At 38.5% G+C, this 26,530-nt stretch overlaps 1 protein-coding gene across 4 annotated transcripts in view; it reads left to right on the top strand.

Moving 5' to 3' along the window:
• sec24c (SEC24 homolog C, COPII coat complex component) overlaps positions 1 to 26,530 on the top strand; it is a 56,146-nt gene that overhangs the window by 14,933 nt on the left and 14,683 nt on the right. For 3 of the 4 annotated variants that reach the window (XM_008114252.3, XM_008114250.3, XM_008114251.2), the window contains 9 exons: positions 3,035 to 3,176; positions 7,651 to 7,823; positions 9,934 to 10,401; positions 11,441 to 11,571; positions 13,068 to 13,136; positions 16,724 to 16,835; positions 20,870 to 20,997; positions 25,363 to 25,501; positions 26,009 to 26,124. In XM_008114252.3, the coding sequence (XP_008112459.2) occupies positions 3,035 to 3,176; positions 7,651 to 7,823; positions 9,934 to 10,401; positions 11,441 to 11,571; positions 13,068 to 13,136; positions 16,724 to 16,835; positions 20,870 to 20,997; positions 25,363 to 25,501; positions 26,009 to 26,124 (1,478 nt within the window). The remainder of the gene's footprint in view (positions 1 to 3,034; positions 3,177 to 7,650; positions 7,824 to 9,933; positions 10,402 to 11,440; positions 11,572 to 13,067; positions 13,137 to 16,723; positions 16,836 to 20,869; positions 20,998 to 25,362; positions 25,502 to 26,008; positions 26,125 to 26,530) is intronic. The other variant, XM_003223136.4, reaches the window with a different exon arrangement.

Below are 26,530 nucleotides of genomic sequence, written 5' to 3'. Positions count from 1 at the left end.
TGTCCCCTTTCCAGAAAAAATATGACTCAGCGCCCCCTGGAAAGGGGGTGTGGTTTAGAGGGGTGGGCATGGCTCCTGCTCAAAAGGGCGGGGCTGAGCCTCTCCCCTAGTCCAAGATGCAGAGCTGCGAGGGGAGGTGGGCGGGGCCACAAATGGGTGGCCAGGTCTGGGATGGGCGGAGTTACGAGCTCTGAGGCAGGGTGTCGCACCTCAGGTTAGCTTCTCTTTGCTAAATACACCAGGCTGCACACAGGTTGTAGTCTTTTGTAGTTTATTAGGAAATAGGAAATAAATAGTCCTTAAAAAGCAAAAGTAAGGTTTCAAAAGATTGTTGCAAAACAAGGCTATAAAGAATATTTCAAGAAAACATTTGGCATAAAACAAGGTTCCATTAATACGTGACAAAGTCCCATGAACATGAACACACCAAGGCTGCAGGATAATCCGGGAAAGCAAGAGCTTGCTTCTTGACTCAAATGAGAAGTTGCTTTGACAAAGGTTTCTCTCTCTGCACACTCTATTAATAGCTCTTGTATAGCATGAAAGCATTTCTTTGCCCTCTGACCTCCCTCTTGTTTGCTATTTTAACACTTCTGCGAACCCTGAATTCCAGACGGCCAGTTCGATCCAAAGATTCCGTTTCGTCAAGGCTTGTTAGGGTTAGCATCTGTCTGTATGCTATCAGACTGGGAGCTGTCCTCCCTTCCTGAGTCAATTTGCACCTGGCTAGTATCATCAACACCATTCCCTGCCGTGGGAAAGCCTCCCTGTTCCTCATCTTCCACAGCAGGAACACTCTGAACTGAATCCCATAATTCCCATCAGAGTCATCTTGAACCTGAATTCCATCATCTTGAACCTGAATTCCATAATCCCCATCATAGTCACTCTGAGGCTCCAGCTGAGTCACAACACAGGATTGAGCTTCTATCCCTGTCCTGCAGCGTCTTCCAGGACACAGGGGGCGGGGCTAGAGGAGGGGGCGGGCCTCTTCCCAAGTGCCTGACAGGGCTGAACCTCTATACCCTGCCCCCTGTTCTAACAAGCGCCTCAGGGGAGGTATACAGAGGCTCAGCCCTGTCTCGCGCTCTTGGGAAGAGGCCCCACCCCTACCCCCACCCTTTAGTCCTAAAAGGCCTCTCAGGAGAGGTATAGAGGCTCAGCCCTGTCTCGGGCTCTTGGAAGGAGGCCCCACCTCGTTCCCTAGCTCTGCCCTCAGTGTCCCAACAAGAGCCTCAGGAGAGGTATAGATTCTCAGCCCTGTCTCGAGCTCTTGGGAAGAAGCCACGCCCACTCCTCTAGCTCCGCTCCCTGTGTATCCTAACAGGCATCTCAGGCTCTCAGCCCTGTCTCTGGCATTTGGGAAGAGGCCACGCCCCTCCTCTGGCCCCGCCCCGTGTCCTAATAGGTTCCATCACCATCCCCCTGGATTGCTCCAGCGCCCACCGGGGGGCAGTATGCCCACTTTGGGAATCATTGATTTAATACATGGCTTTCTTATAAGTTCATGGTACTTAGTAGATCAAAGTTTACAAGCAGATTCTAATTTCCACTGTACATAAACTGCAGTAAAACAAATGTGTGCACAGTTGTCAGATACTGTATTTCTTTAATTCTAAGATGCACTCCCCCCATTTAAACATCTTAGAATTGCAGGTGCTTTTATATAAATATATAAATAGAAGCAGTTCTTTGATAGTCCTGACAGCAGTCCCAATGGAAGAAAGATACAAGCCAGTGGTTTTCAACCAGTAGGGCATGTATCAACTGTAAAGGAGGAAAATGTGTAGGCGAGATGTTGGGTTTCCATAGCAGCCACTAGGAATTTGCTCTAGTTCCCACTAACACTTAAATGTTAGAAAACATTCACACAGAAACAAAAACAGCTTTAGAAAGAACATGGATAATAGTTTGGGATGAAAAGATATACAGTATACAGTTTGAGAAAAGTCTTATGAATATAGAAGAGATGACTGATGAAACAGTTGTAAGTTAAGATATAAATTCAGGTTCTAAATTCTTGATTTTGGCAGTCAACCAGTATCAAGTTTATCTTGAGCTACATAAAGTAATTTGTGCATCTTTGACCAAAAGTAAACCAGTAAAGTAAAATACTTAACAACCTGACTTGCAGATGTCCTCCACTGTGTTTGCAATGTCTAAAGATTTGGTTTCTTTAAAAGAGAATTAAATTGTTGTAGGTGTCATTTTTATACATTGTTAGTGATAAACACATGGATTCCTTTTTGCTTTTACTAGTTTGTGTGTTACCTCAAAATAATAAAGACACTAGCTCCAAAGCTCATCTCCTACCAGTTACACTCTAATTCCGTATAGGGCCTTTCCACAGAGGGACATAATGTCGCTTGGAACTGGCATGAAAAGCCACACGGATGCCACACAAGCTAGCAAAAACAAAATAAAAAGAAGTCATGTGCCCTGAGCTGCTTCTGTGATGGGACATTAAAAAGCTGTTTTGGCTGGGCTGGTCATAGTCCCTACCTACACTTCTATGACCAAAAATCTCCACTTACCAGTGCTGCCTGCTCTTTTCTTCCTGAGTCTTTATCGTTCAGGGAACAAAGGAGCTTGGGAGGAGTGTGCCCCCTTCTTTTCTCCAAATCTGCTTTGCTCCTTGAATGACAAAGTATCACCAATATGATTACTTACTAGATATACTCAGGTAAGTAGGTATTATGCAAAGTCTGCTTAGGGGTGCAATCCTCTAATACCCCCCCCCCCTTTCTGTTCTTTTTGTCCATAAATCATAACTTTCATTGCAGTCAATTCCATTTGGTATGTATAGAGAGGGATATAGTCTTATTCTTTATTTCTATATTGCTATTTTCTGTTTCAGCCACTCAAGTTTTGGTGTGTCATAAAGATGCAGGACATAGTTACTATACTTTCTTGAGTTTGTGTTTATATTGCTTTTAAGAAATTTCATGTCTAGTGTATTAAAAGCCTTTGGCATATGAGGTTCCCCACCCTTGCCTAAGTGGTATATTTCTGATATGCAATTTAATATTTATAGGTTCTCTAAGAACTCCTGCCACTTCTGGAGCAGCTGCATCAACACCTGGAACATCAGTTCCTCCTGGGCAACCTCTTTATAGTCAGTTTGGACAAGGAGATGTACATAATGGGATTCCTGCTTCTACAGTTCAGTTGCAAAGGTAATTATCATAACAGTAATCAGACTCTGAGCATATCACTATCACTTTTTTCTGTAGTAAAACAGTTTTTATCATGCTTGTGTAAAAGCTGACCTCATATATAAGTTAAAGGCAGCTTTGGGGCTAAAATTAGAGATTTTGATGTTGACCTATGGGTAAATCAAAGGTCACTCTGTGGAGATGGGAACGTGCCAACACCGCTTCAAGGGACCAGCTGCCTCTGGCTGCCGTTGCTGTTTTCCTGCCCAGGCATTTTCAAAGGCCAAAAGCATCAGCATGACAGAGAGAGTAAGGGGTCAGTGCTTCTTTTAGATTTACCCATGATAGATTAAGCTCTCACCTATCACTGGTCCACACAGAGAAAGGGATGGTTCCTCTTTTTTACCTTAACTCTTATGGTACAGTACTCACATTGATCCATAGATAATTGATCAGGGTCATTTTTTGACTAAAATGTCTAGATTTATAAATAAGTACATGCAGTAATTAAAGCTGACCACAAAAAAACCCTACCGTTGATTAGGCAATTTGTATACTTTTAAAAGCTAGTTTTTTTTAAATGTCTTACCCTTTCCTCCTTCCCATATTATGCAATTTGCCTCAATCCTTACATGCTATTTTGCTATAATTCCTTTACTTTCTCAATTTTTCACATCTCCCATATCCTGTTTTGTTTTGTTTTTGTTTTGTTAAAGCCAGATCCTATAAGTTGTTATTTAAAGCAAGCTTGATGTCTTGTGTGGGACTTGCATCCAAGTGTACATGGCGTTTCCATGTAGCTTTAATTTTGTGCTTCTTGTACACATTCATTTCTTATCTCCATGGTTCTAAATCTGGCCTCCAGATTTCTCGCAATGAAAAGGTTCCCCCCCCCCCCCCCACTGAATAAACACATCTTTCTGAATACACTCAATAAACATGTGGACATTGTTAAATACATAGTAATAGAAATTCTGTGTATGAACCATTTCCCTTTCCACCCAAAGAAGGAGTGCTCTGTTGTCTAGTGATACAATGATTATAAGAACCTTGCACTTGTAATGATCTAATATGGTTGATTAGATACGTAAGGGAAACATGAATGCATGGAATGAATAGTTGATAAATCTTAAATGGCAGTTTGCTTTGAGGAAATTGGGATCCATTTTTTTGTGTCTATATCAGGTGTGTATGCCTTCAGAAAGTAAAGACTTTCTGTATATATTTCAGATTTTAATACTAATGTCAAAAATATGTAGTATGATTTTACATAGGATTTGTGCTACATTATTATTATTATTATTATTAAACTTTATTTGTACCCCGCTAGCATCTCCCGAATGACTCGATGCGGCTTACAAAGGCCAAGGCCTCAACACACAATATAACAATACAAACAAAGGCAAATTAAAAGAATTAAAACAGTATAAACCATTAGAACAGTAAAGACAAATATCAAGTAAAATAAACATTAAATATTAAATAACCAAAAAATAAAATAAGGTGTAAACACTAAACTAATCTGGGAATCTGCTATTGCAACACATCCCTTCACAACCTCGAAGGGGACTCAAGGTGGTTCACAGTGTTAGCAGTTCACAGTGTTATGTAATGATGTAACCAAGTTAAGTTTTATTTCCATTGTTGTACATTAGAGTCTCACTTATCCAAGCCTCGCTTATCCAAGCCTCTGGATAATCCAAGCCATTTTTGTCGTCAGTGTTTTCAATATATCGTGATATTTTGGTGCTAAATTCGTAAATACAGTAATTACAACATAACATTACTGCGTATTGAAATTTGTTGTATAACATGATGTTTTGGTGCTTAATTTGTAAAATCATAACCTAATTTGATGTTTAATAGGCTTTTCCTTAATCCCTCCTTATTATCCAAGATATTCGCTTATCCAAGCTTCTGCTGGCCCGTTTAGCTTGGATAAGTGAGACTCTTTGTACTTGATGCATTGCCATTTCATAGTCGATTAATTATGTTATGCCAGAAAGTAAAATCTTAAAACGTAGAGGAAGGTCTTTATGATCATTTCCTATGTGTCAGATGGAGTTGTTTGTGCTCTTTGTTACTTACACAAATGGGTAATCCTGTTCCAGTGCAACTGAAGCTCTAGAAATGTCCTTTAGATGGAGCTCCTGCATGCTGTTCATCCCTTCTTACCTTTTTGTTTGCTGGTGTTGGAAGCAATCTACAGAGTTACAGCTATTGTGAGAGAGTTCTTTCTCATTTTCCTTTATAGTTGTTGTTTAAGTGCCTTTATTTCTGGGGTTTTTTTCTGGGTCTTTACTTTACTTTTAGTTCTTTAGTTTTATTTTGGAAGATCATCTTCCTGTCTGTTCAAAGTTTTATGCTACACTCCACCACCCAGACTGTCTATGTGCTCTTCAAAGGCAATATGTGCTCTTCAAAGGCAATATCTTTTCTAAGAAATCCTATTCTTCTAATGCATACAGTTGGCTAAGCTTCTATTTCTAGTAATGATCAGGAGCCACTGCAACTTTATTTTCCTGGTAGGTCTGGGGTTTCAACATGCTCCTAACTGTCATCTTCATCTGCCATAGATTAGGGGTGCATCTACACTTCAGAATTAATGTATTTTGGCCCCACTTTAACTGCCATGGCTCAATGTAGTTTTGGGCAGAGAAGACAAAAGAGTTTGTAAAGCGACTACTCCCAGAATCCCATATTATTGAAATTTGGTAGTGAAATTGGTGTTGTAGCCCAGGCGCCTACTTGATCCCTTTTCCATCCAAACACCACACAGATGAACAAGAATAGTAAGTTTATTAAGAAAAGGGTATATAATACAAAAATAGTTTCAAAATACATCCATGAGTTAGATTTCCAGGAACTTAACAAAAAGCAATTAGCAACTCTGAATAGGAATTGCAAAAATCACTTAAGACAAAAGCAAGAAACTGTAATCTAAGGGTAGTTGCACTAGAATTATATCCAAAGACTTGAAAGCATAAACATCACCATAATCCAAAGGCTTGATACTTGAACATAACTATAAACCCAGAAGCTTGAAACTCGAAACAAGGTTTGTAATCCAAACCGGAGGCATGGAACTTACCAGGAAAATTAGATACAGACCCAAGAACAGAACTCCTAACTCGGAACTCCCAAGACAGGCAACTTGACACATGAAATCCAACGCTGATCTCCCCACCAAGCATTGACTCCAGTTCCTTAAGAATACTCCCTCTGGCCCATGCCATCACTCTTTCTCACACCTGGATTCCCTTGGTTTATCTTTCAGTCTCTGGGAACACCAGATTTGTCTCTTTTTCGCACTTGTCCCATCTGATCTGTAAACATTGGGTTATCTGTACCCTCCTGTCTCCTCCACATTCCTTTTAGAGTCAATCCCTGGCCGATTCTCATGAGAATCACTGTCTGTTTCCTCGACAACAGCTCTACCCAAAACAATTCCATTGTCTCAAAAAACACTTTCACTTTCCCTCACAGAAACACCAGGCTCAACCAGAGAAGCCTGGTCCTCATCTTCAGAGGCTTCTCAGTCTTCAACAATTGGTGTCAAACTGCATTTATTCTATAGTGTAGATACACCCCAAATTTGTAGTTCAAAGACCAAACATTAGAATAATAGAATGATAAAGTTGGAAAAGACCACATGGCTATCTAGTCCAACCCCCTGCCATGCAAGAAAAGCACAGTCAGAGTACCCCTCTATATAAAGCTTCCAAGGAAGGAGCTTCCACCACACTCCAAGACAGAGAGTTCCACTGCTGAAATTATTTGGTAGTGCCTTTTTTTTATTAAACTGGCATGACCATTACCCACCATCCAGGTCAGTAGCTTGTTAGTCATCCACTTATGAGTCATGCAGATCTTGAAGTAGGCAGACAAATTGCTTACTCCTAACTGCGATTCTCTGAGGGTGCTTCTTTACTGTAGAATTAATAATTTGACACGACTTTAACTGCCATAGTTCGATGCTATGGAATCATGGGAGTTGTAGCTTTACAAGGTCTTTAGCCTCCTCTAGCAAAGAGCTCTGGTGTCTCACCAAACTACAAGTGTCATGATTCCATAGCACTTAATGGTATCAAACTGTATTAATTCTACAGTGTAGATGCACCCAAGGTGATTATCTGTGACCTGAAGCACACTGTTTTACTCCCCTTTTGGTCTTTACTTCCTCTTTCCTGTGGTTTAGTATATGTGGCAGAATGAAACTGAGTTGATGGGAAGGGACTAGGAATATGCATGGTGATGGGACAGGCACCACTACTGACCTTCTGAGGATGCAGTTGCACATCATGTGAATTCACAGATGACTACCTGAAGAACCACAGTTACAGGTTTAGAAACCTATCCATCATAATGCACCTGTTTAGAAAATTGTACAGCCATTGGAAAGATCCCTCTCATTTCTTTTATATGGGGCTGAACAAGAGCAGCAACAAACACGTGTTTATTATAACAAATGTTCTTTCTGCATCTCTCTACCTAGGCCTCCTCAGCAGTTTATGCCTGGCACAGCATCAGCTCCTCCTACGCAGCCAGCAACTTTCCAGCAATATGGGCTACCTCCAACAAGTACACAGCAGCTGACCAATCATATGGCTGGAATGCAGATAGGCGGTACTTCAGCATCTGTTCCTGCCCTAGCAGGACTGAGCTACGGTGAATGACTAGCATATTTGAATGTTGCATGAATGCTTACATAGATATATTTACATTGGAGTTTCTTTGAGAATAATGGTGCTTCTCGGCTGCTACAGAAACATTTCTATTCTTTTCTATTTAACAAATAGTATAAATGTAGGAAAACATCTTAAGTGCTGAAAATATTGTATATTATATCAATTTTAACTGGATCTCAGATTGGTATGATATTTAAAGTTATTTTGAGATATTAAAAACTCTTCAGTCATTTGTTTGGCAAATGAAATGACTAACTTTAAAAAAATACTTTTTGCTGGAAGCCACCTTGGCTCCCACTGTGTGGGAAAAGCTACATACAAATGAATGAATCCTTAGGTGGGGGTGATCATGTTCTTTTAGAGTTTGTTACACAGTGGAAAGGGGAAGCCAAACATAGTTAAACACATACTTTAGATTTTATTAAAGTTGACTTTGATAAATATAGGGAAAATTGAGTGTGATCATATGGTCAGGAATACTAAAGAGAAAGGAGTTCATGATGAATGGGAGTTTCTGAAAAGTGAGATATTAGAGGCACAATTTCAAACAATTCCAATGAGGATGAAAAATAGGAGGTGTCTAATGAAACTTTGTGTATAATTGTACCATGTTGCTATCATGAAATATACTGCTTTGAAATTGGGTCCACCATTTTGAAACTCTGTATTTCTCTAGTTGAAAGAGGATACAATCCCTCAGTGAGTAGAATCCTAGGTCAGTTATCAAAGAGAAGGGCAGTGTATTAAATCAAGAATAATTGTTTTCAAGTTTGAGCTGTTACTTAAAGATAACGAAGAGCATAACTTACCAGCTTCAGTTCTCAGATCTATTAAATTCAGCTTTAAGCCATAGTTTCACAAAACCTTGGGAATGATACCTGATGCAGAATTCTTTTTCATAACCCACACTGAAGATTGTCAAAGAAATTGGAGAACAATGGGTAATAACATTGTTTCCAATCTTTACCTTAAACTGATCATATTATCACTTCCAGTTACGTAGCTGGATTCCTCACACCAGGCAGTTGGGATTTAGAAATATTTAACTTTGAGTGGATTGTATCCTTCATATTTATATAGCTCTCCTCCTGTAAATCACTTTTTGCAAAGTGTTACCTTAATGTTTATATATATCATCTAAATTGGACCATTTTTAACTAATTTGGAAAGAAGTTAAAGCTTTGAATGCCTAATCTTTGTGGTACATGTTGGGGGGGGGGGGGGATACTTTACATGCAGATTTAGTAGAACTGTTATGATCAATGGCCCCTAATATAATAATGTTTATCTTAAAGCCCAGTTATTTTAATGGGTTTCCTCTAAGTACAGGTACAAACTATTGTAAATTAAGGGAATCGTTAGAAACAAGAACTTACAGATTTGGAAATCTGGAATCTCTGGAATATTTCTTAATGTGGAACTGTGTTTGGAGAATTTCTGTGAGGTGTGTAATCAGCACTGTGCTGTGTTACTTCAGAGGATCTTCATTTAAAACAGACAAAAGTGATGGCAGCACAATAAGCTCTTAGGATTCTTTCTAGAATGCAATAGGAAGGACTGTCCTCCTTGTTTGCAGTCTGCGCAGTGGAAGTGACAACAGTACTGCTTTCGACTGGCACCATTCAACCTGTTCCAGCAACACCACTTCTCACTGGACCCTTCTCCCCTCCTTGATATTGTTCTTGTGGCCCATTTGCACATTGCCAGCACTCTAGTTGTGCAGGCTGACCAAGAAGAGGTAATGACACAGGGCCATATTACTGTCTCTTTGCTGCATCATGCTCAATAAAGGCAGCTTAGTGCTCTCTATATACAGCTAGTCTGGCTAATGGTCAGGGAGTTTAGCCCAAACCATCTGAAGATCACCACATTCCCTTCCTCTGTGGTAAAGTTTAGAAATGAAACAAGCTGATATGTATATTCCTTGGTACTTCTAAATATAATTACAAGCTCTAGTTACCAATACAAAGAGGTATGAGATAATCTAGACATTTGTATGAATATATGTACATGCTGGGAGGAGAAAAGTATTTTACCAATAATTAAATGTGGGAACAAAGCATGATGATAGTTTCATTTCTGTTTCTTAGGTCCCCCAACATCAGTTCCACCTGCCTCAGGAAGTTTTACAGCAACTGGAGCTGGGCAATATGTATCATATGCAAACCAAGGACCACCACCTCCTAACATACCCCAAGGATTGCCTCCCACAAGCTTGTCTCAGGGTCATCCTGTGGCACAGGCTGCCGTTTCTGGTCCTCCATCAGCCCCACACCTTTCCTCTCAACCTCCTGGGTTTGGCCCACCACCTCTTTCTTCTGGGATTGGAGCTTCCAGTTATGCTCCTGCTGCAGGGATTTCAAGGCCTCCCACAATGCCAGCTGGATCCTTGCCTGGTCAGGCAGTTAGTGGGCTTATCACGTCCCAACCAAATCATGTGACGTCACCACCACCCCAGCCATCTATGACAGGGCCACTTCCTGGACCACCAATGGCAGGCTTTCAAGGACCACCTCCCACTCATCCTTCCCAGCCAGCATATACGCCACAACAAAATGGTATGTTTGACACATTGGTGAGAAGGGTCTAGAGCAGTGTTTCTCAACCTGTGGGTCCCCAGGTGTTTTGGCCTACAACTCCCAAAATCCCAGCCAGTTTACCAGCTGTTAGGATTTCTGAGAGTTGAAGGCTAAAACATCTCGGTTGTTGAGAATCTCTGGTCTAGAGAAAGCCCATTCTGGTTGACCTGAGTATTATAGTCACTTCTAGTGTTATTTTTCTCTAAAAGATTTTGAATAACTAAGATTTTGAATAACTAAGAAAAAGATTAATTTATGGTCAGTTATTGTAATTTTGTTTCTTCCATTTTAAATAATAGGAAACCAATTCCTCTTTGATGTAAAATCAGCCTGAATTGGTTGGATTTTTTTTAAAGTTTGTGAAACCTTTTTTCAGTTACAAAAAGAGGACTTTCACACCCTTCTCTAATTCAAGTCTTAAGTTGTCCTTCCTTCACCCATTTAATTTTTCAAAAACTGTTTTACCTTCTCTGGTTTCTCAGTTTGAAATCTCATAGAACATACAGAAACTTTTAGACGCTAGAATATATAAAATTAATAATAAAAATATGAAATATATAATGGTTCTGTTGAATTCAAGGAAATATATTAGACATGCCTAATTTGGACTGCTGATATTATCTTATTCCAAATCTTAGCCAAATCTTATTCCAGATCTAACTCAATGATTTATAATTATAGTTGCATATTTCGTTGCTTTATTGTGGATTTGTTTAGAGAACAGTGGTCAGATTTGATTATTTAAAAAATGATGTATTTCAGGAATGCTTTGAACATTTCAGAAAGTTCTGTTTCAAAAATTAACCCCAAATACATGTCAGAATTATTTTAAACTACCTTTAAATGATTTACTTCAAAGGTAATTTTGTTCAAATTGTGACTTGCACTTTGCACCATCAGTTTCATTTATTGGAAAGTTGTTTGCAGTTACTTCTAAATGGTAGATTTACTATCAAAGATAGTCTGGTTTTAATTTTACTTCTCTTATATATTTCATTCTTGCGTATTTATTTTTCAGGATCCTTTGGACAAAATCGAGGAAATCAGCCAAATTATGGTGCTGCTTATTCTGGGCCAGCAAATTATGGGAGTCCACCTGCACCAGCACCTCCACCAAAACGTCTAGATCCAGACTCCATTCCTAGTCCAGTAAGTTACTAAAATCAGTTTTAGAACTGAATATCCTTGTTCTCGAAGTTAAGTGCTGCTGAAGATTTGCCTCTTTGTACCTTCTCCCCACTTGCTTCAGTTGTGTTCACTTTGCAGTCCTCGGGGGTGTTCACACACTTCTTGTTATTGGCTTTCATGGCAGTCCTAATCTTATCTGTGGATCTGTACATACAAATGGATCATCATAGATGTTTTCTGCAGTACTGCTTGTAACAACACCAACCACAAAAAGATCACAGGAATTATGGTGGACAATGTCTGTTGATTGTCTGGTTCAGGGTGTGCTTATGCACCAAAAGAGAAGTAAATTTTAACTGACTTTTGGGTACAGAAGGCAAAAGAGGGAATATTCTCTTCCGTGACTGATGGCTGTTTGCTGTGCCACTTGTGGAGGTGAAAGATAATAACAGTTAATTTAGTTTCTGTGATGATTTTTTCTTCCATTATTTGTATGTTTTTTGTGGACTCTGTCCACAGCTCAAGCTGTGCGGTGTGACTTGGATCCAGAGAACCATATAAACAGTTGTAAATATTTACGGGAGCTTTGGACTTTACTATTCCTTACACAGTAGCTCCCAGTGGCAAAATGTTTGAAACTGAAGGGGTGGGGTTCAAAAGCAGTTTGATATTTGAAGGAAAAAGCCAGAAATCCACCTATATGTGCTCTTAATTCTTTACCAGCTAGGGAATGTAACATTGGTATGAATTTTGGTATGAGGATTTCTTTATATTTTGCATTTCACCTTTGTCAAGTTCAAGGAATGTCGACACATTATATTTAATTGTATAGATTGTGTTTTGGGTACTTGTGTCATTAGTTAGAGAAGCAACTGATATGTTGCTTTAATTGTAAAAGATAATGGCACAAAGATGCACACTTACTGGAATTAGCAGCAGGTTTGAAATGGGTACTATTTCCCACTGATCATTGCAAGCCTTACCTTTGCAATTCTGGTGAGTTTCATGAATGTGTTGTTCCAAAGGTCATAAGGTGCCTGTGGCAATCCATCTTTGAAATCGCCCCGTATGTCTGGCTTTGTGCTGTTACACTAACATAGCTTGCAGAAGATGAAGAAAGAACCTTGTGTTGGGTAAAATCTGGATCTGCTGCTTGGAAAGCTTCAAGCATGCTTATCAGTGTACTTCCTTCTGTGCTTTTCCTTTAAATTAAGTCTCTGGGGAGTTGTGTCTCATAAAGTGCAGTCTGGAGCCCATAGCCTCTCCATATTCACACTAAATAAGCATATGAGCATACTTCCATTTGGAGAACAAGATGAGAAAACAACATGAATAACTGAAGCTGTGTTATTTCCCCCTTTTGTTGCATGATCTGTTGTCCAAAATGCATATATCTAACAGTAATGGAAACAGAGACAGATAGGAATAACATTGCTTAGAACTTCTGTTTTACTGTTCTTTCTCTTTTCCCTTTTTTGTGGCAATTTTACTTCTTTTTTCCTTTTTAAACAAAAAAGCAACTTAATGAGCTGCCACCTCAGCAGAAACCCAGACACAGGATAGATCCTGATGCAATTCCTAGCCCAGTAAGTGCAGTGTCTGTCTCTCTGTCTGCTATTGTGTGCATGTGGGTGGCTGCCTGTATATGTCTGCAAAGTAATCTTCCCCTTGCTAACTGTCCTGGTTTTAGTCCTTCATTCTTATTTTATCTTTCTTTTTACTCATAACTTCACAATACATAAGAGTAAAATATCACAAACTTTGAAATTTCCATTCCATCCCAAATCAAGGGACACTAGAAGTTTGACATTGAAAGAAACATGTGATGTAATATATCTATAGTACTTTTCCTGAATATTACTTGTTCATAAACAAAGTGTCACTAAATATTTCAAATATCAGGTTTGCACAATGAATGACAAATTTCACATAACTGCTTAGGAATTTCTAGAATGTCCAGTGGTTCTGAAATGAATGGGGATGCCCCCACCACAAAATAAGAATGAATTACAAGTTTCCGACTGATGTATAATTTGCAATATATATATACTCACAGCTTATTCTTTAACAGAAATTTTCTTGACCATGTTTTGGTCGAAAGTCATTTTTCTTCTTTAAAACTTCCATTATAGTTTATTTTTAGAGATATTCTGTTACTTTCTAATATAAATTTATGAGAAAGAAAATGGAAATGGTAAATACATCAAACTGTCATATTTCACAATAGCAGGCTGTCCAATGCATTTCACCAAGAGAAAATGTTCCATGAAAATTTTCTAATAATAGACAAAATACCTTGGTTTGTGATAAGTTTGTGAATTACCTCTTGCCTATTGCCCTTGTGTCATTGTGTCTTGGGAATACACTGAAGTTGGCCCCAATGCTAGAATCTCAGCAGTGGTGTACCAGCTTCAGTTAGTTTGTAGAGTTGGAACAGAAAAATTTCTTCTTTGCATGGTCACTCAACTTTTGTACAGTCTTTCTGTTGGTGTGTTTCAGATGTGAGGATATTGGTACGGGTATATCTCAATTAATAAAGTAGATGTGTCCCTGGGCATTATGGTAACAGACATTTTTGTAGTACAGACCAAAAATAACATGGGAAAAAATCAGTATAGGTTCCTGTATCGCAAGAAAAAGTAAAAAAAAAAATAGTAGGTTGAATATATTTCAGCAGACCTTTTATTCGAGTTTAAGATACGCACATGTGAAATGAAATAACCGGATTGGGTAAACCTTGCACGAGTAATTAAAACACTTTGGGCCTTTTAAGGACAAGGCTTTTTCCAAAATGCACCCAGGGATGAATTTTTATTTTCCTTTTTCTTATTATTTCCATTTTGGATGTCCAGACTTTTTGATCTATATTTTTAAAAATGTTTTGGGAACAATAAGTGAGGCGGACATATCTGCTCTCTTCCCCCCATTCTGTTATTTACAGGTGCTCAATAAGGGATTCTAGAGCCAGCTGCTGTTCACCTTGTCTGTTTTATGCTTGCACAACTACAATATGGTCAGCTAGAACAGAATCCCATGAGTGCTGCTTCCCTACTCTACATCAAGATTTATTGCATTGTTTACTGTAGAAATGTTGCTTCCAAATGTCTGTTTCTCCAGCCCTCCTTCATCATCTTCCCAGTGCTCATGAAGATAGAGAAAGGACAAGGGGCTGGACAGGTGTAAAAAGGCTTTGTAAAAAAGAAGCCTTTGCTCAGATGATTTGTTAACTGAGTTTGCTTGTACTTCAATCAATATTCTTACAAAGCAGTATTGCAAAGTGGTGAATGGTTTGAATGGTCTGCTCTAACAGGAGTAAAACTATTTCCCACAAATTGACAAAGAGTGCTGTCTTTTCCTATGGGAGGCTCAAATAAATCTTCCTAATCTAAGGGTTCAAAAACACTTTTATAAAATATTAATATACAGTTCGAATGTACTTTATTTTATCCTGAAGAAGAATCATTTAGATTCCAAATACTTATATGGCTGCTCTTCTTCTTGTAGACAATAAGTTATTTTTAATGTGATTAGCACTTATTTTACAACAATTCTGTTTTTAGATTTGAACAAAACTTCAAAATAGTATGTATCCTGATGAGGGAACTATAGACTAAGGACAATGACAGGAGACGAATTAGGGATTATAGCTGATTAAAAAGCTTACATACTTACTTAGACGATTCTTCGTTGTCTGAGTATGATGGCCTTCCAAGTTCTTGGAAGACGTCTGTGCATGAGTTTTTTAATGTGTGGAGGTCGGTACTCAGCCGATCAACACACAGCCTTCAGCAGAATGTTACTAGTGGAAAGAGGGACAATTATATTGCCTAACAGACAAGTGGGTTCTTTTCCATGCTTTGGAATTAAGTCAGTCCAAATTGCACAGGATGAATATGATATGAAGAGGGCTGGAAAATAGTATAGCTAGATATGAAGCAACATCCAGGTGGCCTTTTTGATTTCTATGGTTAGCTGGTTTTTCCGTTTTGTTTTGTCTTTTGAGGATCATTTTATCATTTAAGTCTCTATCTACTATCTGAAATGATAAAACCCAGATAGAAAATTTGTCATCTTCAAAGACTTCTCTTCTATTGTTTAACTTGAAACTCCCAGGATAGAATTTTTTAAAAAGCAATTTACATAATGCTGTTTTAATGTGTGGACATGTGATTTTCAGACATAGGTAAATTTTGTCAGAATTTGCTGATGAAATATGAGAAGGAATTTTCTTGGGCCACAGGCTTTAGATTAGTTGACATTACATCTTTTATTATAGAATTTTAATATGTTATTTGTATCACTGTTCTTGAATCTTCTGTTGTATATGTCAAAACCTGAAAAGAACTAATTAATAGAAATAAACCACATATACTCATGTATAAGTCGAACATTTTTGACAGAAATAGCCCCAAAAATCCAGGGTCAATTTATACACTGGTCAATGCTGGGATTAGGGACTTAGACTAAAGATAATGACAAGTGGCAGAGATGAGAAGCACTCCCATTCTGTTACCTTCCCTTGATCAGACCAAGAAAAAAAGCTGCCCCACCCGCATTCTTCTTCACTTTCTTCTTCAGCCTGAGCAAAGCTTATCAACCATGTGGGTGGGCCATTTTGGTCACTTGGGGTGCAGCAGAGCAGTAGTGGATTTTTAAAATAAAGGCTCTCTGCATAAGCTCTGCAGAGAGATTTTGGCATACACTTTTAATAGGGGCTTGCTATAAAAGCATGTGTGCCTTCTTAAAATGTCAACTACAGTCTCTAAACAGAGAGGTTTATGCAGAAAACCCTTGTTAAAAATGAGCACTGCTCAAGCATCCAGAATGGATCTTCCACATTGCGCATGAGCTTTCAAGCCAAAGAAGGAGAAGGGGCTTCCTTTCTTTCTCTGTTTGGGCAAGGGAGGGATAATGGGATGGGAGTACTTCTTGCTTCTGCTTATCACCCCTAAATTTTACCCTCCACCTATCTACTGGTCAAAGCAAAATCCATAATTTTGGCCCCACAAAACTGTCCTCGATTTATACATGAAGTTGAGTTATATGCGGTAAACCATCTGTACTTTTCTATTTACTGGCTGAACACAAATCTTCTTTGGCTACAGGCTACTTCTTAAGTCACCAATTCTTGCACAATATTCATCACCTGCTAACTTGCTGCTTCCCATTTTAGATTCAGGTAATTGAAGATGACAGGAATAATCGTGGGTCAGAGCCATTTGTAACTGGAGTCCGTGGACAAGTACCACCCCTCGTCACTACCAATTTCTTGGTCAAAGATCAAGGTAAAAATAATGTTCATAAATTCTAAGATTCCAATCTCTCCTTTCTCCCTGAAAAGAGGGTGACATGGCTCTTTATCATATTATAGATTTAGATAACACTTTTGAGGATGGATGGATCTTGTGTTCAGAGATTTGGAAATTATACCTGAACATCAACCAACCATTAACACAGTATAAATGTCCACAGAAGAGGATATGAGAATGTGGGCTTCAAATCAAGATCTAACACAGCAACTGTATTAAAGTTAAGCAGGCCTAGACATGCTTAATACCTTTATAGAAGAATACTTGCAGATCATGTGCATGCTCAGTTAAAGGCATTCTGTGAATTGAATAAAGATTAAAATCAAGCCACAGGATTTTTGAAGCCATTCTATAGTGCCCACAATATTTATAGGGTCTGTTTGACTTAACAAAGAAAATTTCATTTTCAGGCATAATGGGTTGTAATGAAACCACAAAAGCTGGCTTGATATTCTAGAACTTTGTCATGAAAATATCACCTACTATGGATGTCAAATACTATTGTAGTTTCCATATCTGTAGGCACATGAATTCTGGGATGGAATGATTGGGTGATTGGGGGAAAAACTGGTTTTCAGGCTAAAGAACGGGGAAGTTGCAGTTTGTGCACACAGCAGTGGCAGCAGCTACTGCTGCTCCCTTCAGGGCGCAAGTGGGGTGGTGAAAGAGAGCAGAGCGGAGACTGGTTATCTGAATGGAGATGGGAGTCTTTTTCCTGTGTGGCTGTTGTTGCCTCCTTTGGCCTTTGAGGTCCTTTCTCATTCCTTTTGTATAAGGAAGAACAGGTTACTTATGTTTTATTGTGGTTCCTTGAATAGTCATTTCTACCCTCACGCAAATGAGTTTCATGCCTGTGTGGAAACCCCATTTAAAAATTTAGAGCTGATTTGCTTTGAAAGAACCTCCACTGCCTCCTGTGAAATATTGCAGAGCCCTAAAAGAAGGGAGGGAGGGAAGGCAGGTTTGTGTGAGGGCAATAATGAAAAGACACAATTACAGCTAAGCAATCTAGTTTTTTCATGATCTTTGTGCCTCAAAAATGGGTGACTCTGAAGCTTACCATTGGATGGTGGGTCAGCTCACTGAAGAACAGAAGACAGGACAGCATGTCCAAACTAAGCATCCACTAGAGTACCGCAGTATTATCTATATTTGGAATGTAGAGACCATCTTGTACCTCTGCATAAATCTGGAAGTTGAATTACATGTAGCAAAGCAACCAAAGATGCCACTGCCTTCATAAATGAAGCTTGAATCTATTTGATATAGGTCATTTGGCCAGCTCCTGCAAAACTCTGATAGCCTGGGCCATCTGTTGATTGTTTACCGAAGGGATTTGCCTTCCTTTCGAGGACCACTAAAAAGTTTTAGTCTGACAATAAGAGACAGTTGAATGAATGCAAAATGCAAGAGCCATACAAATACAAAGATTATGAAGATACTGTTCCAACTCAGACATGGGATTTGGATGCCAGGTGGAAATAATTATTTCCTCATTGAGATGGAATTTTGAAATAACGTTTGGTAAGAAAGATATGTAAAATTGTCATGTTCCTGAAAAACTAAAGCCAGTTCCTCTGAACAGAAAAACAGCATGCTCACCTGCCCTCTCACAGAGGTAATGCTGTGTAGGTAGAGATATGTATTGTTTTCTGGCATAGTGGAGAAGCATGGCAAACAAGACCATTGCTTTGGCTAATATGGAGCAATGAAAATTATGTTGGACTGGTCCTTCGTGAGTTTCACTATGATTTATGCCAACCAAAGGAAATGGGGGCGGGGGCGGGGAGGGGGGAGGAGATTCAGAAGGAATGCATCCCTGACAAAGACCATTTTTGCTAGAGAACACTAGCACAACTGGGAAAGTCTTCCAGAACATTCTCCACACTTGTTAGGTATATGGTGAAAGAATGGATATGCACACAAATATCAGGGAGTTGTGGCAAACAAAAAAACAAAGTCAAATGGGTTGCTCCTTATCTGTTGATGTAACACACCAGGGTGGTACAGCAAAGAGCTCAACAGTTGGAGAAGTTGAAGTTATTGACGGAGTCAACTTGTGACCAGAAGGTCTGACCTACTTTTTCTGATCAGGGTCTGAATGTGCATCCCCGGTTTTTAGAGTGATAAAGACTGATAATTTTCTGTTCATAATTTGGGTATCTTTTTCTATACCCTGGTGCCAAAAACAGGTTGGCATCAACTGCTGACATCTCAAGAGTTGTGTTATCAGCTGGACCTTTATCCTGCTGTGCTTGCACTAACTTATTTCTTCACAAGTGAATGGAAACTTGATAGATGGCAATTTGAAATATCATATTGCACGTGGCTCATTATAGCTTAGATACTACAGGGTCAAACTATCTTGCTCCATACATATGCATATTTTGTCCGACTTGTTTTTCTTATTGAACTGAGTTATGGTATTTGCTTATATAAAGAATTGGTAGACGGCTTTATCCTTTTCTCATCCATAAATGAAACTGAAATCCTCAAACTTTCTCCAGTAAGGGGAATAATTTCAAGGAATCTGTTCTGCTTCTTCGTTCGGGTGTGATTTCCCTCTCCCTTTACTGATCCTTATTTTGGAGATCTCTTAAGAGTTATGTGACAGGTGATAGAAATATAAACTATCTGTACTGTTCTGTGGATCTGCAGATTAAGAGGAGAGCTGGATATTGTAGGCACTCCAGACTGCTTTATACTGTCTCTTTAGGTCTAATCCATTTTCGGCTTACACTAGGGTTACATGTTTGCCAGCCTTTACCTTCAGAGCACAAAATTTGATTCAGACCAGACTGGATAATTCAGCAAAGGCAAATTTCATCACCCTCACCCCCAAACTTGCTGGGGACTGCATCCCTGTGCCAGCAAAATGGCACAGGTGCAGCAAATCCCCGCCACACACACACACACACACAAACACAAACACAAATACACACACACCTGGTATAAAATGTTTGTGCACTAGGTTTTGCATACCTTATTTTATATGAGATTACAGGCAGTCCCCAAGTTACAAACATCCAACTTACATACGACTCCTAGTTACAAATGGGGGATGAGCCAACAGGAAGTAAGAGGAAATCTACCCCTCAAAAGGGAAATTCACTTTTGCAAGAGTTATGATAAAAGGTGTCTGTCTCCACTGAAACTTTCTCACCAATCCTTATTTCTACAACAACCCAACATTTTCAAAATCCAATCATCATAGTGACAGAAAGTGAGGTGAAATCTTCTGATCGGGGACACAGACAGCAAAACATGCTCTACAAGGGTGTGAACCCTTTCCTATGCTATCGATAGATAGATATTCCAAGTTATGCTTTAAAAATGTACCTATCCTGACTTGCGCACAAAACCTATCTTGTTTATAACCCAGGGAATGCCTGTACAGTTATTTTTTTAAAAATAAGTCATGTATTTTCCTTTTATATTGTTTTAGAGTGAATATACTGATGATATAAAATTGATGGGGTTGTCATAGCATGTGCATGCACACACTGCTTTATGCAAGGATTGACAGAGTGCAAAATGGTATGGAAAGCAGCAGATATAGAGCTAGCTGTATGTTGTGAACCATCTTGCAGTTAACATAACCTTCAAAAGTACTTCTCTGAATTTTCCCCACTCTGCCCACCTTTAAAATCTGGTAGGGTGAGAACTAGTGGAAGGGATTTCTCGCTTTGGCAGTCTCCACTTTTGTGAATGTTCTTTCCAGAAGGGTTTGGCTGGTTACTGCTTCTTATTTATTTGTTTGCAAACAATATCTTGGAAAGATGTTTATTTTGACACCAGCGAGAAACTTTACATGTTTTCCCTTTCATCGTTTATCTTGCTAAGATGTTTTCTTTTTTTATTCTCATTGTTCAGCATTTTATTATTTTTATGTGACTGCTAGCTTCTCTAGGAAAGCTAAAATTAAATAATAGATATCATACTTTTAAATGTAATGAGACTATAAGTTAAGTATAGATGCACAGGTAATATTTTGATCTTTTCTTTTTCAGGTAATGCAAGTCCACGGTACATAAGATGTACATCATATAACATCCCTTGCACTTCAGATATGGCTAAACAGTCACAAGTTCCTCTTGCTGCAGTCATAAAGCCTTTGGCATCACTTCCTACAGAAGAAGTAAGATCCCTGTCTCAAGTGAAATAGATTTTTTAAAGAATTTGTATAACATGATTTAAGTATGTTCTTTTTCTTGCATATGTAATCTTTATATTAGTATTCTACTTAAATTAAATTGCTCAGATAGATGTGTTCTAACCAGTGGAAATTTTTGTGCCTGATCAAAGGCAGTTACTAGTTGAACATTGCCTATTTTGTGTTACTGTGATTCCGACCATGAAAGCCTTCGACAACACATTGCCTATCTTGATTTTCTCATTACTCACTTGTTTCCCATAAATCTTATGGGAGACTAATAACAGTTGTTCATAGTAAACAAAATTTGTCCAGACTACTCACTGGTGTTTTCACTTACTTTAATTGTTTCTGTTTTACCTAAACAACATTTAAAAGCAAAACACAACATCCCAGTTACTTCATTTTTGGTATTGAAGAACTGTCCACTACTTTGGGTGATGTTTAGTTTTGGCTCCAAGTCATTTATCTCAGAACATTGCAGATTTTTTTATCAATTTTACTAACACATTAATAGTGGAGATGCATAAGATTGGCTACATTCCTTGTGTGGGGCCTTCTTATTTCATGGGATACAAGCCCTCATAATTCCTATTGTCCCATCCCATTTAAAGAATTATGTTAATGAATCAGTGTATTCTGTAGAATCCAGCTGCTGTGTTTTCTTTAAAGACTATCAGAAGTAAGGAGATGTATATACAAATGACTTGAGTTAGCTATAACTCAGGTAACCTGAATCTTCAAGCAACTGTCAAAAATCCTGAAGAAACAATACTTTTGTCAGGACCCAGGCTACAGAGCACCAATAACCATGCGCAGAGGCCGGATTCTATCTAATATCTTTATTAAGGAAATATATAAAGTCAATAAAAACAAGTGAAGAATATAGTTCAGAAGTAGACCTTTCAGGAAAGGTCAAATATAGTCCAGGAAAATAATGTCCAATATGTGATATTAGAGTCCAAAGTTATAATCCAATAACCGAAACACACACTTTGCCAAGCAATAGTGTGGGGAGATGACAAGGTCTTTTAGTCCATTGAAGCTTGACAACAAGGCTGGATCAAAGGCTTGGTTCTTCGCTGGAAAACAAACTGGAGACTTGGCTAGACAAGACTTGATACGAGGCAACAAGAAACAAGAACAAGGTCCGTGGCGAGGTCCGGGGAACAAGGCAGGCTTGGAACTTGGTCCTGGAAACTAGGAACTGGGGATTACGAAGTCCACACACGATCTCACTCCTCAAGCTGACGAATTGACTCCACAAGGTTTCCTTTGCGGCAAGACACCTAAATAGGGTCTCGTTTCCCGCCAGAAGAACACTTTCCCTGGAGAACTAGAAGTGAAACCCAACTCTGTCCAGATGCATGACTCCTTAGAATTTCCCAAGGGAAGCAGACTTAATCAGCTAATTGTTTGGCTGCGATTCTGAGGCTCCGGCGATTCGCCTCCCTCGCTCCTCTATCTCTATTATAATTGTCCTTTCGAGAAAACGGGGGAGAATTCTGCCCAAGGCTTGTTTGGCTGACTTCTTGAGGGCAAACATCCTCCAGGTGCAGGGGCTCCGATTCTGTGTGAACCGGTGGAAATCCCATGTTTTCCTCTTCGTCTGCCACAATAGTACTAGGAACGGGACTACAAGGCCCATGAGACATCACAACTTTAGATAAAAAATCTGTTTTTATGATGCAGTAAAACTGAGTTACATTAAGTTAAGTTTGTCTTTATTGGTCTTTTAATTACTGTATTTCAATATGAATATCAAGTAAATGAAGAGTTTATGGTATGGGATAGTATGGGGTATAATATTAGTTAGGCTTATTTTTAATAGTAACATTTAAGCAGCCAAAAACTTCATTTATCCAACATCTACCAAGCCCCATGTGTGTCAGTTAACTGAGAGTCTAGTGTAGTCATAGAATCATAGAGTTGGAAGAGACCTTATGGGCCATCCAGTCCAACCCCCTGCCAAGAAGCAGGAAATTGCATTCAAAGCGATTTCCTGCTTCTTGTAGTTGGCATATTATCATAATTTTGAACCCATTATTATAACTGATAGGGGGAAATCAGTGTCAGTTTTGGAATCAGCAGGTCAGATATACCCTAAAATGAGACTAACATTTGAAGGACTAAAATGTGTGTTGGTATTTCCCAGAGAAAAATGCTAATATTTTTGGCTAAATTACATTGCCAAAATTAAGGCGTGTATTAAATTCAATGGTGCATTAAGAATTTCCTCAAGATCTGCTTGAAAATGTTCTGAGGAACCTGAAACAGCTTTTCCTCAATTTTGAAGACCTCATAGAAAAGACGAGGTGGGAATTGTGCAAGGCTGGTGGGTTCACCAGTCTTGGCCTGACAGGTTAGTGCAATTTCTCAAAAGGCCTCAATCATACTGCTTGCCTTCTTGACGTGCTGTGCCTGTACTGTTGGGCACATTATATTCAAAGGGAAAATCTATTTTGGTAGTGTGCACCTTCAAAGTTCGATGGTGCATTATACTCAAGTAAATACAGGTATTTTGCATGGTGCTAATATTATTCCTTTACTAAAATGTTCCAAGAGCTGTAAAGTTACTTTAAAAAACCAACCATCTGTTCTCAGACTCTATTAAAACAATATAAAGAGAGAATTGATCTAATATGGAGAACAAGCAGTGGTCTTTCTGACAGGAACGGAGGAGGTGGTTTCTTTTTCTTTTTTGTTTGGGGTTCTTGAGTGCACCTAATATTCATAACTAGCTACCTAAACCATATATTAAATCTAAATATATTGGTTGAATTTTAAAGACTTGGCAGAATGGGGCATATTGCAAGGTGACTAAAATGCAGTGGTCCTCTTTGCGGTTACATTAAAAAGACATGCATATTAAGAAATTGGGTATTTTGCTAGCCATCATGAACCCTTGATGTCCCTAGGAATGCAAACAACAGTGATATATTGGTGCTTATATAGAGCTTATATAGGTGATTTCCCACATTACAAGGAGCAAAACCTACAAGTCGAACATTTAACTCTGATTGAAAAATGAGAGGAATGGTATCTGAGTAGTCCTGCCTTGGGGGACACTCTAAAGTGCAACAACAAAGTGCAGTCCAACCACTAGCTTTTATGGCAAGAGATTTAGAGATTGGTTTAGCCTCAAGATACCATATTTTAAAATAAGGATCATTCGATACAAAAATACAATATTCTATAAGTGTTCAAACTTTACTCAAACTGCTGTTAAGTCTGTTAATAAGGAGCAAACACTTTATGGGGATCTCTCTTTATCTCTCTTTAAAAGACAATGATGGTCATCCATGCACTGGGTTGGGATCATGCAGAGCTTTCTTTTAAAAAATGCAAATGTTGCTTCCAGTGTTTAGGGACTTCCTTCGCAGCTGTGTCTTCCACCTGTTAGGGGAAATTAGACACTTGAAACCAGTGAATATTTAAAAGTATATAGGAGAAGGAGTATTGAAGCAAAATCCAGCTTTCAGAATGGCTGAAATGTAGCACCTGTCCTTGAGAAATATTTGTTCCTTCGTTCAAGCTGACATTTGGAGGCCTCAAAAAGGGGCAATTTGCTGCCCTCAAGACTGTTTTTATAGCCTCAAGTATAGTAGCACATATAATTTTTTTAGAATATAGCTCTTGATTCTAGTTCTCCACTAAAATAATAAAATCAGTACCTTATTTCTAAACCTTCGGTAAGGTTCACAAAGAAACTGATTCAATAAATAGTACGTTAAAAGTACGTGGGATGAATATGATGACATGGTTGCTATCTAAAGACAAATTTAGTTCCACTAAACTCCCGATAGTGTAATAAGAATACTTTGGTTCTTTGTTACTATATCAGAGCTTCTCTTTAAAGAGCTGACTGAGAGAATGATGTCTGAGCTTTGTTAGCTCTCCTCTCCCCAAATAGCATCTATTTAACAGCTTTTAGCTTAATGGTTTTACTACCACAATTTTTCTTCTTTTTACTGCCTGGAAGATGTAGGATTTGGTTCTTAAAATAGTTTTACACAGCTGATCCTAAATTACAAGACAGATGTGGGGAAGAGCTTGTTGCATTACTGACATATGAGTACTAGGACAAAGGACTGAAAACATACCCCCAGATTTCATTTATTGGGGAAGAAAAAAGGGCAGTGTGGTTTTGGTTTTCAATACATTTTAAATCAGTTTTAAGGATTTTAACTGTTCATTTTTAATTAATACCATTGATATTTAATTCTGTTTTAATGTTTGTATTGAAATGCTTTTATTGTAAGCCGTCTCCTTTGTGGAGGGTATAAGTAAACATAATAATAATAACATCAACAACATCGTTGATATCCATATTTTTTTCCTTCTTTTTAGACTCCTCCTTATTTAGTGGACCATGGAGAATCAGGCCCTATCCGGTGTAATAGGTGCAAAGCCTATATGTGCCCTTTTATGCAATTTATTGAGGGTGGAAGACGGTTCCAGTGCTGCTTCTGTAGCTGTGTCACTGAGGGTAAGATTTTTCCACTTAGAAACAATTGTGGAAGATGAAAAGAACACTTATAGTAATAATAATTAATTTACTTTAGTTTTTAGAATATCCCAGTTGGTGTAAATAATGAGTCCAATGCCTAAAAGTGGACTCATGAAGCTTTTAATAGGTGTAATTCTTTGCATAGTAAGTTGTTTTGTAGTGTCATAATTTTTTCCTGTACTGATACCTGATGTTGTGTATCTTCAAGTCAATTCTAAGTTAGAGTTGCTCTAAAGCAAATCTATCACACAGTTTTCTTGACAAGATTTGTTCAGAGGGAATTTGTCCCTTATTTCCTTTGAGGTTGAGAGAATGTGATTGGCCAAAGGCCACCCACAGGTTTCTACAGCTGGGCATGTATTTGAACCCTGATCTCCAGAGCCATAATCCAGCATTACAGTGATACCTGTGTTGTCTTGTCTGCTACATCAGTCATATATCTAAAAAGTGTACATTTAATTCTTTCACTTGTTCTCTGTTCTGCAGTGCCATCCCACTATTTCCAGCACTTGGATCACACAGGCAGGCGAGTGGACTACTATGACAGACCTGAGTTATCATTGGGATCATATGAGTTCCTGGCAACTGTGGATTACTGCAAGGTATAGCTACTTGTAAACACCAAGACATTCTGGTTCTATACTTAAGAGTAAGCTCTGTTGAACTCATCTGGACTGAGTGCTATAGAAAACATCACTAACCTGTTTAAGAAGGCTCCTATATAATATATGGAAATACACTGGAAAAAAAACCAACTCTGTTGCTCAAAGTGCACAAAGAATAAATGTAGAGATCTGTTTTAATATGATCACAATTATACCAGGAGAAAATATTTCTATGATTATCAAATAAAATACACTTTAATTAATACTGTACTAAATTTCTTCTGTCAGCTTAGAAAAGTATACGTAGTTTTCTCCTTATCCAAGAACTCTTTGTGTATGTTGAAATTTCTATCAACAAGCTTAAGAAACCCTTTCCAGGATGTGAGCTGATGAATCTTTTCAG

Source organism: Anolis carolinensis, chromosome 3, assembly GCF_035594765.1.
Source record: "Anolis carolinensis isolate JA03-04 chromosome 3, rAnoCar3.1.pri, whole genome shotgun sequence".
NCBI classification, from domain to species: domain Eukaryota; kingdom Metazoa; phylum Chordata; class Lepidosauria; order Squamata; family Dactyloidae; genus Anolis; species Anolis carolinensis.
Note: the sequence above shows the minus strand (reverse complement) of the source record. Positions and strands in the feature narration are given on the sequence as shown.